The sequence below is a fragment of the Zea mays genome, chromosome 5 (genome assembly GCF_902167145.1).
Source record: "Zea mays cultivar B73 chromosome 5, Zm-B73-REFERENCE-NAM-5.0, whole genome shotgun sequence".
Lineage (NCBI taxonomy): Eukaryota > Viridiplantae > Streptophyta > Magnoliopsida > Poales > Poaceae > Zea > Zea mays.
In genome coordinates this window covers 60,592,297-60,612,006 of record NC_050100.1, presented here as the reverse complement: position 1 = coordinate 60,612,006, position 19,710 = coordinate 60,592,297, and the positions used below count along the sequence as shown (strand labels likewise).

At 47.3% G+C, this 19,710-nt stretch overlaps 1 protein-coding gene across 1 annotated transcript; it reads right to left on the bottom strand.

The window, feature by feature from the left end:
• Window positions 1–1,837: 1,837 nt before the first annotated feature.
• LOC100284852 (glycosyltransferase) lies at window positions 1,838–4,094 on the bottom strand. Its single transcript, NM_001157747.2, has 2 exons — window positions 3,606–4,094; window positions 1,838–3,494 (listed from the first exon to the last, which is right to left on the bottom strand). The coding sequence occupies exons 1-2, from the start codon at window positions 3,727–3,729 to the stop codon at window positions 2,251–2,253; spliced, it is 1,368 nt and encodes a 455-aa protein (NP_001151219.2). The 5' UTR covers window positions 3,730–4,094; the 3' UTR covers window positions 1,838–2,250.
• Between the last annotated feature and the right edge of the window lie 15,616 nt (window positions 4,095–19,710).

Below are 19,710 nucleotides of genomic sequence, written 5' to 3'. Positions count from 1 at the left end.
CGAGCTAACGAGCTGGCTCGAGCTCGTGTCGAGCTGGCTCATTAACGAACCGAGCTGAGATGTTAGCTCAGCTCGTGATAAAATTGAAACGGGCCGAGTCGAGCCGAACCAAGCTGACCACGAGTCGAGCGAGCTCACGAGCCACGAGTATTTTGTCCAGCCCTATGTCTATCTATAAATATTAAACTCTATATATAATATCTCATTCCAACAGACTCTCCAAAATGCAATTTAGCTTGGCTAGCGAGAGTTGCTAGCCAAATTTGGCTAACGAGGGAGTTAATTTAGAGAGCCGGGTAGTTTAGCAAGTTAAATGGCTATTCTGTTGGAGAGCTATTATGCTATTAATTAGCTAAAATTTAGCTTGACAAACTATTTAGCTAAACTCTTGGAGATGCTCTCTCAAAAGTTTTTGCTGCTCCCTCCGTTCACAGGGCACTAGGCAGCTCCGTTTTAGTTTCTTACTATACATATAGACATAGCCTATGTCCTTTTGCTATGTTTCCATTCCATGGGATGTTTCCGCGCCAGGGTGCTCTGCTCTCTGGGTCGGTCGGTCGGTTGCGTTGCGTGGGCGTTTTCCGGAGCTGATCGATGGGCATTGCCATCTCATCTCATCTGATGCTCACGTCACGTCTGTGTAGATAACAATCTCTTGTTGGCTCCTTTTTCGGTTGGTTTACGGTCTTGTCAACTGCCGCGCCCTCGTTTTCCGTGTGGGGGAACGAACGGTTGAGGCAACCACTGCACCTTCACCTTCCCGCCCGGGTCGTCGTCGTCCATGCCGGCTTGTTTAAGACCTCTTCTTGCTTGGTCCTAAGCTCCTAGCTCCTAGCTAGGGCCGGCCTGCCTTGTTTAGCAAACCGGCTTCTCGGAGAAACAGAGGAAGGCGTACGGGGTCGGGGGGTTGGTGTGCGTTAAGCTAACGACTGTTGTTGAAGCATCGTGACATGCTGCTCTGCTTCCAGATAAAGCGATGGCCTCCTACTAAACCAAGTCCCTTGTTAGTGAGTGAGTGAGTGAATGCCCTGCCACAAGAGTCTCCGTTGCTGAGGATGGGATGAGGGGGCGCATGACATGACTGTTAGAAACTATATTGTCTAGTATCGTTCCTAAGACCTTAGAATATGAATTCGTAACTGAAAGTAAAACCCCGATAACGAGTAGATCTAATCTATTGAGAGGAATGGAGAAACATACCTTGTTGTTGTTGTTGCTATCTTCGTATCGATGCCCTGCAGAGAAGCAGCAGACATCGCAGCAGGCATCGGTATCCGAGCCGCTGTAGGTTGTCGTGTTTCTAGACACTCCGACACCTAGGCGATGGGGGCCTCTGGGGATTAGGGTTTTAAGGCGGGGTACTAGCGTTAGGGGGTGTTTGAATACACGAGAGATGATAGTTAGTGGCTAAAATTAATTGAGGCGTCCAAACACCCTAGCTAATATTTCAGCTATTAGCTATTTTTGATAAATTAGTTAATAGTTGAGTAGTTATTTGTTAACTAGCTAATTCTACTAACAATTTTTAGCCAACTAACTATTAGTTTTAGACTTTTAGTGCATTCAAACACCCTCTTAGTCTTTCCTGCGACCCCTTAGTCCTATATATATAGCGTCGTGTGTATGGGGGCTCCAACCTAGATTAGCGTGGGCCCTCCCGATCAAGGGTCCGATTAAAGGAACGATAATTGGGTTAAATCTAATCCACTCTCTATTGACCGGCTGTAGAGGACCCATCCAACAATGACATGACATGGCTTATGTAACTGGCAAGCCAAGCTGCCGCTGGTACAGGGAACCTTCAAAGGAAGGAAAAATATTGCCTGGCAATGGCAATGGCAGTCACCCGACCTGGCAAGAATGGAAGATGATGATGGGGCTATGGACAAATAATTGGGAATTTACCTATTCCTTGTGTTCGCCTCTACTGACAGCAATCAATCAATCATTTACAGTGTGTGTTTGTGTAGATTAACCTTGGACACGACAATACCTTGTTTTTGTTCCTATCCTTCCTCAACAACAACAACAAAAAACAAAACAATGAAAGAAATGAATCTTGCCACCACAAGAGTGGAGAGGGAGAGACTAGAGAGAGAGGGGAAAGGAGAAGAGGAAACAAGTATATGTATAGAACAACAACAGAAAAAAAAAAGAGAGAGAGACACGGCGTGAAGTGAGGTGAGCAGCTGATCTGAAGTGAATGAAACCTGCAGCAGAGCAGAGGAAAGAGGGGGAGGTCATCATCAGTCATGGCGTCGGCAAGAGATCTCGCGCCTGCTCCAGCGTCCTGGTGAACCTGGTGAGGTTGAGCCTGACGTTCTGCTTGTCCAGGTACACCGTCTTGATGGCGTCCCACCCCTTCTTGTGCACGTCGTAGGGGTGCTTCAGGTAGAAGTGGTCCTCCGGGTAGAGGTCCCTGAGCGAGCTCTCCTCCAGCGACACGTTGTACTCCATGTACGTGACGTCCATGTCCCTTGCGGGGTCCTTGAAGGTGACGCGGGTGAGCCACTCCAGCCCGCCGAACGGCACCACCTGCACCAGCACGGCGCGGCTGGGCAGGAACACCATGTTGGTGAGCCCGGCGCCGTGCACGCCCATCATCACGTCCGCCGAGTTCACCAGCCTCGCGAAGTTGGGCATGTCCGTGTGGTTGTCGGGCTCGGCGATCCGCACGTCGAACCGGGCGGCCGCCGCGGCGCGCGCCATGGCGCGCTCGTTGACGAAGCGGCGCGAGCTCTTGCGCGAGATGATGAGGAGGCGGGGCCGGTCCCGGCGCCGGGGCGCCCCCGACCGCGACGCGACGGCGCGCTCCAGCCGGAACGCGCGGCGGAGCAGGCGCTTGAAGTCGGCCACCGTGACGCCGCCGGGCGAGCGCGAGGGGTCGATGCCCATGGCGCGGTGGAAGGTGGAGCCGATGATGATCCGCGGGAAGCAGTGCACCTCGCGGTCGTTGTTCACGTCGATGACGTCGTAGCGGGAGAGCTGGCGGAAGAGCGGGCGGAACTTGTCGGCCCACCAGTCCTTGATGTCGGCCAGCAGGAACTGGACCTCCCCGCCCAGGTGGTTGGTGCTGGCGAAGAGCGGCACCAGCACGTCGGCGTAGTCGTGGTACAGGTTGCCCGCGAACCCGCCGCTGGAGAAGAGGAAGCCCGGGACGGAGTGGGTGCGCGTGCAGAGCGGCGGCACGGCCGTGTCGTTGGGGCCGCCGAAGGGGACCAGCGTGAACTCGCGCACGTCGTCCATGGCCACGGCGTCGTGCCGCCGCGCGTACGGCTTGGTCCGCCACTCGCGGGACAGCGGGCTGATGTAGATCCGCGAGTGGTTGCCGTCCACGCGGATGTCGCCCACGGCGGCGCACCGCTCCGACCGCTTGCTGGTGTTGTAGCAGGTGGGGCGGGACGGGTCGAAGTCCTCCTCGCCCACGGGGCCCGTCAGCTTGTACCGCGTGCTGTCGTAGTCCTCGTCCACCTCCACCTCCGCCACCGCCTTGGCTGCAACGTCGTAGCCCGCGGTGGGGACGGTTAGTGGATGGACGGAGGAGAAGGCAGGCAGGAGGAGGAATCGAAGAAGCAGGAGGAGGAATCGAAGAGGCGGAGACGTACGGAAAGGGTTGGAGCAGTATCGCGCCTTGATGTACGTGAGGACGCAGAGGGAGACGACCATGGTGACGACCATGGCGGCGTTGCCCACCCGGCGCGGCTCCTGCCGGCCCCTCGGCTGCTTCATGGTCACGGCCGCACCGCACCCCCTCCTCCGCCCGCTGGATCTGGAAGCGACGCGAGCTGCAGTAGCGACGGTGGAGAGGGTATTAATGGAAGGCAGGCCGAGGCCGGGAGGGATTGGGCTCGCTCGCGTCCGCCGATGGCGACCCCGCGGCGGGCAGCGCAACCAGAAACGAGTTTGGTGGGTGGTTGACGCCCGCCCGATGGTTCGCGGGTGCGGGCGCGGGGTGTCCCGGTCCCGGGGAGGGGAGGATGCGAGGCCGATGGGGCCTGCGTGCCACGGCAACCACTACGGCAAGCAAGCAAGCTACGCTACAGAGCCTACAGCCGACGCGCCGGCCCCAGCCCAGCGTACCAACCCACCCATCCGATCCATCGGCGAACGAACGGTAGAATAGATGCCCGCGCCCCGCTGCGCTGATGATGGGTTCGTTCAACGCGGCGGGTGGGATCGGTCGGTGCCCCGCCACAGTGCGGAGCGCAGTCCACGGACACGGACAGTAGTAGCACTGAGACATGGCGCGGCGGCCGGCGGCGAGCCAAGCGTCACCAGCATTGTTTCGCCCGGCCGGCCGGACGGGACACGGGACCTTTGCAGGCAGAGAGGCGCGCGCGGCTTGTGCGTGCGTTGCGGTGTTGCTGTACGTACTGTGGCAGTGGCTGTGTGCTGTCAATTCGCGAGCTTCCGTGCGCGCACGTGCTTGGCCCTGCCTTGCAAACGCCGTAACCCAATCCACGTCTCGTGCTAGACAGCCCAGGTCATCCCATCATCAACTGGCATCTGAGCCAGCCTCGTAATGACGGTATCAATTATCATCGTATGGCTTCCGGACACTCTAGAAGCTTGATATTTGAATCCCGGGAGCCGCACGGCCGTGCCATCTGCTTCCCTCCCAGCTTGCTCGTCAACGCACGATTAACATGCCATACTAATAACGCCATGGCGTGGCACGCTAGCACCTAAGGGCTTATTTGGGAGGAAGAGTAATGGAGAGGATTGAAGCGGCTAGAATACCCCACTATTCAATTTTAAATAGTGAGGAATTATAGCACCCTCAATCCCCTTCATTTCACTTGCTCCCAAACAAGCCCTAAGACTATATCCAGCAGTTTGTCCCTACTTCATATTTATATTTAAATTTCACTCTATAAACTACGATACAAAATGGTATTTTGGATGACTATATATATAGATAGATTATTGAACATGGTCTATCGTTCGTCAAGCACATCACCCCGACACCCTTAGCAAAAGGGTTAGAATGCTGACCCAAGTGTGGACGTAGATCATTAGGGTGGGTTTGATGATGATGATAGGGACAAAAGAACTGCAAGATACGTGGTTTACAACCGTGAGGTTTTTGCAAAAAGATGTAGATGATCATCATTGCCAATTCCATCCGGCATCGAATGCCACAGCCGACAAGGAGCTGAACAGACTGTCAGAAAGCAAAAGTAGCGCGACCTTCCTATTTGCTCATCACTACGGTTATTTAACTGCCCGGCCTGTACATGAAAAAGGGCATCGCTGGCGAACACCCAATAAAATCGCAACAATTTATTTAATTGGATGCTCATTTTATGTTGGGAAGTCCAAAACTGTTGACTTATTATGTTAATGACTTGTTATGTTAGAACATGTACAACCCAATTAAATGAGATATCTTTGTTGTCCATTTAAATGATTTTCACTTTATTTAAATAAAAAAAATTATGGCCAGCCAGGCTGGGCCGCTACAAGGCCCAAAAGGCCGAGCAGCCCAACCCAGCCGGCTGGAAGAAAGGCTGGCTGAGCAGCCCTTTCAGGAACACGTGTCCTAGGGCACGGAAATGTCATGCCGTGAGAGCAAGAGAGGATGTAGCGAAAAGGAAGTTGGCTTTCCTGGCGGCGGCGCGCTGCAGCCTGGTCTTTCGGCGCTCGCGAATTCCTGGCAGTCAACTGCGCAACCTCCTCTAGTTCGGCTCCATAACTATGGAGATTTGCTTCCTGCTCAACACCTCGCCTAAAATCGCTAGTTCTCTGTTCCTATTCCTCCTCTCGGTTCTAGTCACGGTTTGGATCGATTCCTTCGATTTTTGGTGTTCTAGTGTTAATCCTGCTGGTGGAAGAAGGTGGAGGTGGCCCTGCTTGTGCGCAGCGCGGTTCTCCTGCGCTCCGTTGTCTCACCAGTGCACCTGTGTGGTGCTCTGTCTGTTCTGATTATTGTCCACTGTGGCCTGGTGCCTGGGCTCCCTGCTGCGTGGTGTTCGTCTTCTCGGGCTGGTGTCGTGGACGTCTCCCTCGGCTCCGGCAGCGGCTCTAGTATCTCCGTCAACCTCCCGCCGTGCAGGCCCGGACGTCAGTAGCGTAGCTAGAATTTTTCCATGAGGTATGCCATTAAATTTTTTTTATAAATAATTTAATTTAATATATAATAATTTAGTATATAGTTCAAAATATAACACTGTAGATTTAACATTTAAGTCTATAAATGTATATATTAGAATGCAAATATAATATATATCAGTATTTTTTATATGGATCTTGGTGGGCTGGTGGGCCGGCTTAGGATATGCCGTGGCCCACCCGGACCACCCATTGTCTACGCCCCTGCCGGACGTGGGCGGCGGAATTGATTTTCTGGGACAGAACCTTGTGTTCGCTGAGCTGGTCTTCCCACGTAGACAATCTACGTGTTGTGAGTTATTCGTTGTCTCACTTTATTTACTGTTTAATTTTATGCAATCTGCTAGTATTAAATACTTGGGTGTGATTGCACTGTTGTGGGCGGATTTGTGTGCTCGATGATGATAGCGGTGTATTGAGACAACGTGACAGTCTGGGTTTTAGTGTATTATTATTTTCAGCATTGATATTATTTGTGCCTAATTAAATCTCTCTTTGTTGAGGTTGTTTATGAAAGTCGCCTAGAGGAGGGGTGAATAGGGCGAAACTGAAATTTACAAATATAAACACAACTACGAGACGGGTTAGTGTTAGAAATAATAATCGAGTCCGCGAGAGAGGGTGCAAAACAAATCGCAAGCGAATAAGGAGTGTGACACGTGGATTTGTTTTACCGAGGTTCGGTTCTCGCAAACCTACTCCCCGTTGAGGAGGCCACAAAGGTCGGGTCTCTTTCAACCCTTCCCTCTCTCAAACGGTCCCTCGGACCGAGTGAGCTTCTCTTCTCAAATCACTTGGGAAACAAACTTCCCGCAAGGACCACCACACAATTGGTGTCTCTTGCCTCAATTACAAGTGAGTGTTTGATCACAAGAAAGAATGCCAAAGAAAAGAAGCGATCCAAGCGCAAGAGCTCAAATGAACACTACAAATCACTCTCTCTAGTCACTAAGGCTTTGTGTGGAGTTGGGAGAGGATTTGATCTCTTTTGGTGTGCTTTGCAATGAATGCTAGCTCTTGTATAGTGGTTGGAAGCTGGAAAACTTGGATGCAATGAATGGTGGGGTGGTTGGGGTATTTATAGCCCCAACCACCAAACATGACCGTTGGTGGAGGCTGTCTGTCGTATGGTGCACCGGACAGTCCGGTGTACACCGGACATGTCCGGTGCGCCAGCCACGTCACCAATGCCGTTGGGATTCGACCATTGGTGTTCTGACTTCTAGGCCCGCCTGGATGTCCGGTGGCGCACCGGACATGTACTGTAGAGTGTCCGGTGCGCCAGCATGGGCGTGCCTAACGCCTGCGCGCTCTGGCGCGCATTAATTGCTGTTGCAGGCGACCGTTGGCGCGAAGTAGTCGTTGCCTCGCTGTTACACCGGACAGTCCGGTGTACACCGGACATGTCCGGTGAATTATAGCGGAGCAGCCGTTATGATTTCCCGAGGCTGCCAAGTTCCAGAGCCGCGTCTTCTTGGAGCACCGGACACTGTCCGGTGTGCACCGGACAGTCCGGTGAATTATACCGCGCCGGCTCCTGGAAAATCCCGAGGGTGAGGAGTTCTGCGCGAAGTCCCCTGGTGCACCGGACACTGTCCGGTGCGCCACCGGACTGTCCGGTGCGCCACCGGACAGTCCGGTGCGCCAGACCAGGGAGCCTTTCGGGATGCCTTTAGCTCTCTATTTTGAACCCAACTTTGGTCTTTTTAATTGGATTGTTGTGAACCTTTGACACCTGTATAACTTATACACTAGAGCAAACTAGTTAGTCCATTTATTTGTGTTGGGCAATTCAACCACCAAAATTATTTAGGAACTAGGTGTAAGCCTAATTCCCTTTCAATCTCCCCCTTTTTGGTGATTGATGCCAACACAAACTAAAGCAAATATAGAAGTGTATAATTGAACTAGTTTGCATAATGTAAGTGCAAAGGTTGCTTGGAATTGAGCCAATATAGATACTTACAAGATATGCATGGATTGTTTCTTTGTTTTTGACATTTTGGACCACGCTTGCACCACATGTTTTGTTTTTGCAAATTCTTTTGTAAATCTTTTTCAAAGTTCTTTTGCAATTAGTCAAAGGTAAATGAATAAGATTTTACGAAGCATTTTTAAGATTTGAAATTTTCTCCCCCTGTTTCAAATGCTTTTCCTTTGATTAAACAAAAACTCCCCCTAAATGAGATCCTCCTCTTAGTGTTCAAGAGGGTTTTGATATATCATTTTTGAAATACTACTTTCTCCCCCTTTTGAACACAATAAGATACCAATTGAAAATACTCTTTTGAAAAACTAAGTTTTTGAAATTGGTGGTGGTGCGGTCCTTTTGCTTTGGGCTCATACTCTCTCCCCCTTTGGCATGAATCGCCAAAAACGGAATCATTAGAGCCCTCGAAGTACTTTCTTCCCCTTTGGTCATAAATAAATGAGTTAAGATTATACCAAAGACGAAGTCCTTTTGCTTTCTCCCCCAAAGATGGAGCGAGACATGGAGCGATGGCGAAGGATGAGTTACGGAGTGGAAGCCTTTGTCTTCGCCGAAGATTCCAATTCTCTTTCAATACACCTATGACTTGGTTTGAAATATACTTGAAAACATATTAGTCATAGCATATATAAAGAGATATGATCAAAGGTATACGTATGAGCTATGTGTGCAAATTAGCAAAAGAAATTCCTAGAATCAAGAATATTGAGCTCATGCCTAAGTTTGATAAAAGATTGTTCATCAAGTGGCTTGGTAAAGATATCGGCTAATTGATCTTTAGTATTAATGTATGCAATCTCGATATCCCCCTTTTGTTGGTGATCCCGAAGAAAATGATACCGAATGGCTATGTGTTTAGTGTGGCTATGCTCAACGGGATTATCCGCCATGCGGATTGCGCTCTCATTATCACATAGCAAAGGGACTTTGGTTAATTTGTAACCGTAGTCCCGCACGGTTTGCCTCATCCAAAGCAGTTGCGCGCAACAATGGCCTGCGGCAATGTACTCGGCTTCGGCGGTGGAAAGAGCAACCGAATTTTGCTTCTTTGAAGCCCAAGACACCAAGGATCTTCCCAAGAACTGGCAAGTCCCCGATGTGCTCTTCCTATTGATTTTACACCCCGCCCAATCGGCATCCGAATAACCAATTAAATCAAATGTGGATCCCCGAGGGTACCAAAGCCCAAACTTAGGAGTATAAGCTAAATATCTCAAGATTCGTTTTACGGCCGTAAGGTGGGATTCCTTAGGGTCGGATTGGAATCTTGCACACATGCAAACGGAAAGCATAATGTTCGGTCGAGATGCACATAAATAAAGCAATGAACCAATCATCGACCGGTATACCTTTTGATCCACGGACTTACCTCCCGTGTCGAGGTCGAGATGCCCATTAGTTCCGATGGGTGTCTTGATGGGCTTGGCATCCTTCATTCCAAACTTGGTTAGAATGTCTTGAGTGTACTTCGTTTGGCTAATGAAGGTGCCCTCTTGGAGTTGCTTGACTTGAAATCCTAGAAAATACTTCAACTCCCCCATCATAGACATCTCAAATTTTTGTGTCATGATCCTACTAAATTCTTCACAAGTAGATTCGTTAGTAGACCCAAATATAATATCATCAACATAAATTTGGCATACAAACAAATCATTGTCAAGAGTTTTAGTGAATAAAGTAGGATCGGCCTTGCCGACTTTGAAGCCATTAGCGATAAGGAAATCTCTAAGGCATTCATACCATGCTCTTGGGGCTTGCTTGAGTCCATAAAGCGCCTTAGAGAGCCTATAGACATGGTTAGGGTACTCACTATCTTCAAAGCCGGGAGGTTGCTCAACATAGACCTCCTCCTTGATCGGTTCGTTGAGGAAGGCACTCTTCACGTCCATTTGGTAGAGCTTGAAGCCATGGTAAGTAGCATAGACCAATAATATACGAATTGACTCAAGCCTAGCTACGGGTGCATAGGTTTCACCAAAGTCCAAACCTTCGACTTGGGAGTATCCCTTGGCCACAAGTCGAGCTTTGTTCCTTGTCACCACACCATGCTCGTCTTGCTTGTTGCGGAAGACCCACTTGGTTCCTACAACATTTTGATTAGGACGTGGAACTAAATGCCATACCTCGTTCCTTGTGAAGTTGTTGAGCTCCTCTTGCATCGCCACCGCCCAATCCGAATCTTGGAGTGCTTCCTCTACCCTGTGTGGCTCAATAGAGGAAACAAAAGAGTAATGCTCACAAAAATGTGCAATACGAGAATGAGTGGTTACCCCCTTATGAATGTCACCGAGGATGGTGTCGACGGGGTGATCTCGTTGTATTGCTTGGTGGACTCTTGGGTGTGGCGGCCTTGGCTCTTCATCCTCCTTGTCTTCATCATTTGCATCTCCCCCTTGATCATTGCCGTCATCTTGAGATGGCTCATCTCTTTGATCAACTTGAGCCTCGTACTCATTTTGAGTTGGTGGAGATGCTTGCGTGGAGGAGGATGGTTGATCTTGTGCATGTGGAGGCTCTACGGATTCCTTAGGACACACATCCCCAATGGACATGTTCCTTAGCGCGATGCACGGAGCCTGTTCTTCACCTATCTCATCAAGATCAGCTTGCTCTACTTGAGAGCCGTTAGTCTCATCAAACACAACGTCACAAGAAACTTCAACAAGTCCTAAGGACTTGTTAAAGACTCTATATGCCCTTGTGTTTGAGTCATATCCTAGTAAAAAGCCTTCTACAGTTTTAGGAGCAAATTTAGATTTTCTACCTCTCTTTACAAGAATAAAGCATTTGCTACCAAAAACTCTAAAGTATGAAATATTGGGCTTTTTACCGGTTAGGAGTTCATAGGATGTCTTCTTGAGGATTCAGTGTAGATATAACCAGTTGATGGCGTAGTAGGCAGTGTTGACCGCCTCGGCTCAAAACCGATCCGGTGTCTTGTACTCATCAAGCATGGTTCTTGCCATGTCCAATAGAGTTCGATTCTTCCTCTCCACTACACCATTTTGTTGTGGTGTGTAGGGTGAGGAGAACTCATGCTTGATGCCCTCCTCCTCAAGGAAGTCTTCTATTTGTGAGTTCTTGAACTCCGTCCCATTGTCGCTTCTAATTTTCTTGATCCTTAAGTCGAACTCATTTTGAGCCCATCTCAAGAATCCCTTTAGGGTTTCTTGGGTATGAGATTTTTCCTGCAAAAAGAACACCCAAATGAAGCGAGAATAATCATCCACAATAACTAGACAGTACTTACTCCCGTCGATGCTTATGTAAGCGATCGGGCCGAATAGGTCCATGTGTAGGAGCTCCAGTGGCCTGTCACTAGTCATGATGTTCTTGTGTGGATGATGAGTGCCTACTTGCTTCCCGGCTTGGCATGCGCTACAAATCCTGTCTTTCTCAAAATGAACATTTGTTAGTCCTAAAATGTGTTCTCCCTTTAGAAGCTTATGAAGATTCTTCATTCCAACATGGGCTAGTCGGCGGTGCCAGAGCCAACCCAAGTTAGTCTTAGCAATTAAGCAAGTGTCGAGTTCAGCTCTATCAAAATCTACCAAGTATAGCTGACCCTCTAACACTCCCTTAAACGCTATTGAATCATCACTTCTTCTAAAGACAGTGACACCTACATCAGTAAATAGACGGTTGTAGCCCATTTGACATAATTGCGAAACGGAAAGCAAATTGTAATCTAAAGAATCTACAAGAAAACATTGGAAATAGTATGGTCAGTTGATATAGCAATTTTACCCAATCCTTTGACCAAACCTTGATTTCCATCCCCGAATGTGATAGCTCGTTGGGGATCTTGGTTTTTCTCATATGAGGAGAACATCTTCTTCTCCCCTGTCATGTGGTTTGTGCACCCGCTGTCGAGTATCCAACTTGAGCCCCCGGATGCATAAACCTACAAAACAATTTTAGTTCTTGACTTTAGGTACCCAAACGGTTTTGGGTCCTTTGGCATTAGAAACAAGAACTTTGGGTACCCAAACACAAGTCTTGGAGCCCTTGTGTTTGCCCCCAACAAACTTGGCAACTACCTTGCCGGATTTGTTAGTCAAAACATAAGATGCATCAAAAGTTTTAAATGAAATAGCATAATCATTTGATGCATTAGGAGTTTTCTTTCTAGGCAACTTGGCACGGGTTGGTTGCCTAGAGCTAGATGTCTCACCCTTATACATAAAAGCATGGTTAGGGCCAGAGTGAGACTTCCTAGAATGAGTTCTCCTAATTTTGCTCTCGGGATAACCGACAGGGTACAAAATGTAACCCTCGTTATCCTGAGGCATGGGAGCCTTACCCTTAACAAAGTTAGACAAATTTCTAGGAGGGGCATTAAGTTTGACATTGTCTCCCCTTTGGAAGCCAATGCCATCCTTGATGCCAGGGCGTCTCCCATTGTAGAGCATACTTCTAGCAAATTTAAACTTTTCATTTTCTAAGTTATGCTCGGCAATTTTTGCATCTAATTTTGCTATATGATCATTTTGTTTTTTAATTAAAGCCATGTGATCATGTATAGCATCAATGTTAACATCTCTACATCTAGTACAAATGGTAGTATGCTCAACGGTAGATGTAGAGGGTTTGCAAGATTTTAATTCTATAACCTTAGCATGTAATATATCATTCTTAGTTCTAAGGTCGGAAATAGTAGCATTGCAAACATCAAAATCTTTAGCCTTAGCAAGCAATTTTGCATTTTCATTTCTAAGGCTAGCAAGCGAAATGTTCAATTCTTTAATCCTAGCAAGTAAATCATCATTATCATCTCTAGAATTGGAAGTTGAAACATTACAAACATGAGAATCAACCTTAGCTAATAAATTAGCATTTTCATTTCTAAGGTTGGCAATAGTGTCATGGCATGTGCTTAGCTCACTAGATAATTTTTGACAATTTTCTATCTCTAGAGCATAAGCATTTTTAACCTTAACATGTTTCTTATTTTCTTTAATTAGAAAATCCTCTTGGGAATCCAAAATGTCATCTTTTTCATGAATAGCACTAATCAATTCATTTAACTTTTCCTTTTGTTCCATGTTAAGATTGGCAAAAAGGGTACGCAAATTATTTTCCTCATCACTAGCATTGTCATCACTAGAGGATTCATATTTAGTGGAGGATTTAGATTTAACCTTCTTCCTTTTGCCGTCCTTTGCCATGAGGCATTTGTGGCCGACGTTGGGGAAGAGGAGTCCCTTGGTGACGGCGATGTTGGCGGCGTCCTCATCGTCGGAGGAGGAGTCGGTGGAGCTCTCGTCGGAGTTCCACTCGCGACACACGTGGGCATCGCCGCCCCTCTTCTTGTGGTACCTCTTCTTTTCTCTCCTCTTGCCTTTCTTGTCGTTATCCCTGTCACTGTCACTTGATAATGGACATTTAGTAATAAAGTGACCGGGCTTACCACACTTGTAGCAAACCTTCTTGGAACGGGATTTGTAGTCTTTCCCCTTCCGTTGCTTGAGGATTTGACGAAAGCTTTTGATGATTAAAGCCATCTCCTCATTGTCGAGCTTGGAGGCTTCAATTGGTTGTCTACTCGGTGTAGACTCTTCCTTCTTCTCCTCCGTCGCCTTAAATGCCACGGGTTGTGCCTCGGACGTGGAGGGCTCATCAAGTTCGTTGATCTTCTTTGAGCCTTTAATCATACATTCAAAGCTCACAAAATTCCCGATTACTTCCTCGGGAGTCATTAGTGTATATCTAGGATTACCACAAATTAATTGAACTTGAGTAGGGTTAAGGAAAATGAGTGATCTTAAAATAACCTTAACCACCTCGTGGTCGTCCCACTTCTTGCTCCCGAGGTTGCGCACTTGGTTCACCAAGGTTTTGAGCCGGTTGTACATATCTTGTGGCTCTTCCCCTTGGTGAAGACGGAAGCGACCGAGCTCCCCCTCGATCGTTTCCCGCTTGGTGATCTTGGTGAGTTCATCACCCTCGTGCGCGGTCTTGAGTAGGTCCCAAATCTCCTTTGCATTCTTCAACCCTTGCACCTTGTTGTATTCCTCCTTACTTAGAGAGGCGAGGAGTATGGTTGTAGCTTGAGAGTTGAAGTGCTCGATTTGGCTACTTCATCCTCATCATAGTTTTCATCCCCTACGGATGGTACCTGTGCACCAAACTCAACAACATCCCATATACTTTTGTGGAGTGAGGTTAGATGAAATCGCATTAAATCACTCCACCTAGCGTAATCTTCACCATCAAATGTTGGTGGTTTGCCTAATGGGACGGAAAGTAAAGGTGTATGTTTAGAAATGCGAGGGTAGCGTAGGGGAATCTTACTATACTTCTTGCGCTCTTGGTGCTTAGAAGTGATGGATGCCGCGTCGGAGCAGGAGGTGGAGGTTGATGAAGAATCGGTCTCATAGTACACCACTTTCCTCATCTTCTTTTTCTTGTCCCCACTCCGTTGCGGCTTGTGGGAGGAAGACTTCTCCTTCTTCTCTTTGTGTGAAGAAGATTTCTTCTCCTTCCCTTTGGAGGAGTCCTTCTTCTTCTCCTTCCCTTTGGAGGAGTCTTTCTTCTCCTTCCTCTTGGTGCGGGACTCTTCCGATGAAGTGCTCCCGTGGCTTGTAGTGGGCTTTTCGCCGGTCTCCATCTCCTTCTTGGCGTGATCTCCCGACATCACTTCGAGCGGTTAGGATCTAATGAAGCACCGGGCTCTGATACCAATTGAAAGTCGCCTAGAGGGGGGGTGAATAGGGCGAAACTGAAATTTACAAATATAAACACAACTACGAGACGGGTTAGTGTTAGAAATAATAATCGAGTCCGCGAGAGAGGGTGCAAAACAAATCGCAAGCGAATAAGGAGTGTGACACGTGGATTTGTTTTACCGAGGTTCGGTTCTCGCAAACCTACTCCCCGTTGAGGAGGCCACAAAGGTCGGGTCTCTTTCAACCCTTCCCTCTCTCAAACGGTCCCTCGGACCGAGTGAGCTTCTCTTCTCAAATCACTTGGGAAACAAACTTCCCGCAAGGACCACCACACAATTGGTGTCTCTTGCCTCAATTACAAGTGAGTGTTTGATCACAAGAAAGAATGTCAAAGAAAAGAAGCGATCCAAGCGCAAGAGCTCAAATGAACACTACAAATCACTCTCTCTAGTCACTAAGACTTTGTGTGGAGTTGGGAGAGGATTTGATCTCTTTTGGTGTGCTTTGCAATGAATGCTAGCTCTTGTATAGTGGTTGGAAGCTGGAAAACTTGGATGCAATGAATGGTGGGGTGGTTGGGGTATGTCACACCCGGGTTTTAGGGGTCCAAAGCCCGGGCGCGAACATAATCACCAGGTGTGCTGGGACCAAGTCTCACACATATGATGAATCATGGCACAGGATCGAATGTCACATCTTTACTACATAACAGGAGTTCTATACAAAATAAATAGATAATTACATTATAAGGAGACAACGGTCCAGCAACCCAAAGTTGACTGGGAGACGACGGCCTAGACCTCTCACGAACACATCGCAACATCCTCCAAGCGCCTCATCCTGCGGTACCTGTTCTTGACCTGTGTGTGGGGGGGGTGTGAGACAGCAAGAGTGAGCTCACATACGTTCATCGCTCAACAAGTTGTGGGGAATAATGTGCATGAACTCGCCAAAGGTGGGAGCTCATGTGAAGTGTAAGGCTTACCAAAGAGGATGGTTAGAGCTGAGCATTGCTTTTAAAGTTGGTCAAAATTTTATTAGCAATTACTAAGTATAAGTAAATACCAGCCCAATTAAGTAGTAGAACAAAAGTAACAACCTCACCTGCGATGCAATGCATATGACAAATTGAGTTTAAGTTCCATAATTTAATCATGTGAGTGTCCGAGCTGCTCATGACCGTGAGCACGGCTAGTATACCAGTTTTACACTCTGCAGAGGTTGCGCATCTTTACCCACAAGTCATGTTACCCATCTGCCAAGGGATCGCGACTTCCCATACACCTCTACCGAGGAGGCGAGGCAGGGTAACACTACGAGGCCTTTACAAAGTTCCACTAGCTTCAGAAAACCCGCTACAGTTTATAGAAAGCTCCAATGTAGGAATCCCTTGCAGGACCGCCATCACAGCAAAATCCTCCCGAGGGCCTCCCTACACTGACCACTCCCCTACTGCCCTTGCCCCTTTCGGGTAAGGTAGTCCTCCACTAGCTTTCCTAATTAGTCAGCCAAGGGCGTCCATAAACCCTTGTGGTAGCACTGTTTTCCCGGGTGGTTCTCCATGTTCCAATTAACATAATGATCTTATCATGAACAGTAAATAACAACGGATGACAAAAGTATAATCATGAATAATGTATCTTCATACCCAAAACCACATAAAGCACTAGCAAGTACTACCCAATAAGTTCAGTGGTAAACAAGGTATAAAGATAATCAAACTAGGGTAACCTATTGGGTCCCATCAAAATTAACCTATGCAGATCATTATGATTAATTAGAACATGAGTAGGTAAAAAGAAGTGATCAAGGGCACAACTTGCCTGGCACTTGAGATTCCAGTTACCAGGGTGATTCTTCAGATCTTCAAAACCTCGCGCTAGTCGTAGCAATACAAACAAACATGGTATAGACAAAATTAACATCACACCAAACATAAGTACAATCTGAATAATAATGATCTACGCGTTGCTACGAGATCGCGGGAACGAGAACCACTAAGATCGGAGTCATGGTTAAGGAGTTATGATTTTATAGAAGATCTATGTGGTTAAAATATTAAACTATATTATAAATTGGTTAGTATAAATCATATGAGAGATTATTCTATAAATCATTATCTCCACTTTAATCTAAGTCATTGATTAAAGATTATCTAGTTAAATTATAGCCATAAAATTAGAATACTATTTTAATATTAAAGAAGTTAATCCAATAGACCTAGATTAATCCAATTAATTACCTAATTATAAAAGTAGGGGATATCATATAATCAATGTTACTACTGCGTAGTAAATATTTATATGAAACTAGAGCAACTGGAACGGGTCAAATCGGAATAAAAACGAAGAAGTTATGAATTTTATAAAGATTATATGTGTTTGTACAAGATTAAATAGGTTATCAATTTTAATGTGACTTTCATGTCAAAACAGAGGTACTAGATGATAAACCATAATATTACAAAATTATAGGAACTGGAATGGACTAAAAAGGAGTCAAAATGTATTTTCTAGGAATTACTTAAGTTCCTATAATTATTTTCACACAAAAAAATGTATTTTCTAAATGAATTCCTTGGATTTTCTGTTCTCTGGATTGAGCATTAAATTCTGTAAAAGACAGGGGTTGGCGCGCAAGTATTCCCTAGACTCAGATTTACCCCGCGGAGGACTGCGGGTTTCATTCCCCTAAAGTTCAAGGACTCATACGCAAAATTCATACGCCGAAGCGGTATGGGCTGACCGTGGCCATTCGATCTAACACGTGCGCCCCAGATTAGAACTAGGTCTTCTCGAACCAGTGCCGAATCACAGTCATCAGATCTCAATCCCTCGGCTGAAGATTCCCAACCTCGTGCTATAATACCCACCGTCAGATCCAGATGGGCGACCACGATCTAACACATCCAATCGTTCTCTCTCATCTAATCTCGGCCATCCCGTGCGAATCCAATGGTTCGCACATGCGCGCCCACACCCAGGTCGAAGCAAGGCGGCGGGGATGAGCTCCACGGCGGAGCTCCCGCCGGTGCGCTATGAACCAGTAATCCCGAGTCCCAAATCCATGGCCGACTGGTCCAACGCGATGCGGGGGTAAAGGAGAAATCAGAGGGGTAGTTCTCACCCGGAATGCCAGGGGTGGGAAAGCATATGGCGAAGATGAGCGGAGCAGCGTCTCCCTTGATGCCGGACGACGAACCCCGACGAGGAAATCCCACGGCTCGCGGTCACCACTTTCCAATTGCGTCCACGCCCAGATTCTTCGTGAGTTGCCCAAGCCAACCCCCACGCATCGATAGAGGACGCCATCAAGGATTCCCCGAGGGCCGCGCCCCTACCAATATGCCCGCGGTGGTAACCTTCATCCCGCCCAGTGCGCTAATGGTGATTTGGATGAGGCGGTGATGCCCTGATTCGACGGAGAACTGGGCGTGTCTAGGGTGGGTTATATACCCCGAGACCTGAACGCAACAGAGAAAACCATCTCCAGCTGGCGTCCCCGGTGACCCGGAAATCGTGGCGGCCAAGGTTGGACGGACTTGCTTCCGTTGGCGAGATCTGCGGGGAGGCGGTTGGGACGTCCGCAGGCATCGGCGGAGCTGCGGCAATGGCGGCGATTCGGTCAAGGAGACCCCGCACTTCACGCGGCCACATGCGATGCCCCCCCGGATCATTTACGAGCGCCGGCTGAGGATCCCCAGGTCTGGCGGCGGTCGGTCCGGAGTTCAGGCAGATTCTCAACAACCCAGCACCCAGGCGGCTTCCGGTTCAACGGGGAAGAGGACCCGACAGGTGGGCCCCACCCGGCATTGAGTGCGCAAGCTGGCTGGCGCCCCGGCAGTGAGAAGGAGCGCGGGCGAGAGAATGGTCGAGCGTGGTCCGTGCGCGAGGGCGCCTGACGAAGCGGGCCCACCCGGTCAGTAGGCGGAAGTGTGGGCTGTGGGGAGAGGAAAGTGCTAGCTGGGCCGGAATGGGGTAGTTGCTGGCCCATCTGAGGTTTTATCTTTTTCTTTTTATTTATTCATTTTCCTTTCTCTTTTCTTCTAGGTTTAAATTTGAATGTGAATTTAGTTTCAAACCTTGTGCAAATTTGTTATCAAATCATATTATGGAATGAAAAATACAAATTTTAGAAATATATTTATATTATTTATATTTTTCATATCATTTCTCTTCTTACCTTCAAACCCTAATTTTCAATTTAGGGTTTAGTCCAATTTCTAGTTATTATTATCTTATTACCATTAGCATTATTATTTCATTTAATGCACAAACATATAAACTCCAGCATGATGCATTTTTTTATCATTTGTTTGACTTAATCTCTAAATGGTGTGTGGGCTCTTTTCTTATGATGCAAATGAGGCACATAAAATGAAGAAATCACTATATATTCCTTGTATACAATTTTGAGTATTACAAATCCTACCCCCTTAAAAATAATCTCGTCCTCGAGATTTGAAGAAAAGGGATGCAACCAGTTTGGTTTAGGAATCAAAAGTTTTGTTTCATGTTTTTTTATAGTAGCTAGTAGATGATTTGGAAAATATAGACATATACGTCTAGCCATCTATTAGGTCAGATGAGGTACGATTATGGCAAGTATAGATAATAGGTTGTGGCAGGGAAGAGTATAATAAGGAAAGACTTCATCCTGAACTGTGGATCTTGATTCAGCTGGCGATTCAACTTGATCTTTGAAGTCTTGTGTTGATGCTTATCCTTCTTTGACATGGTTGGTCTTCTTTTGGCCTTTATTTCTTGGAGTTGTCATCCGAGTTAAGGACATATGGCTAGGACATATGTGAGTAGGATGGATTGTATGGTGTAGGTAGGTTAGAATCTCTTGCTAGGTTAAAATTGTGGGGTTATGCAACTATTGGATGGTTAAGGTAGTTGCATATGGCCAAGTCGATCTGTCATTCTTAATTTAGTGCAG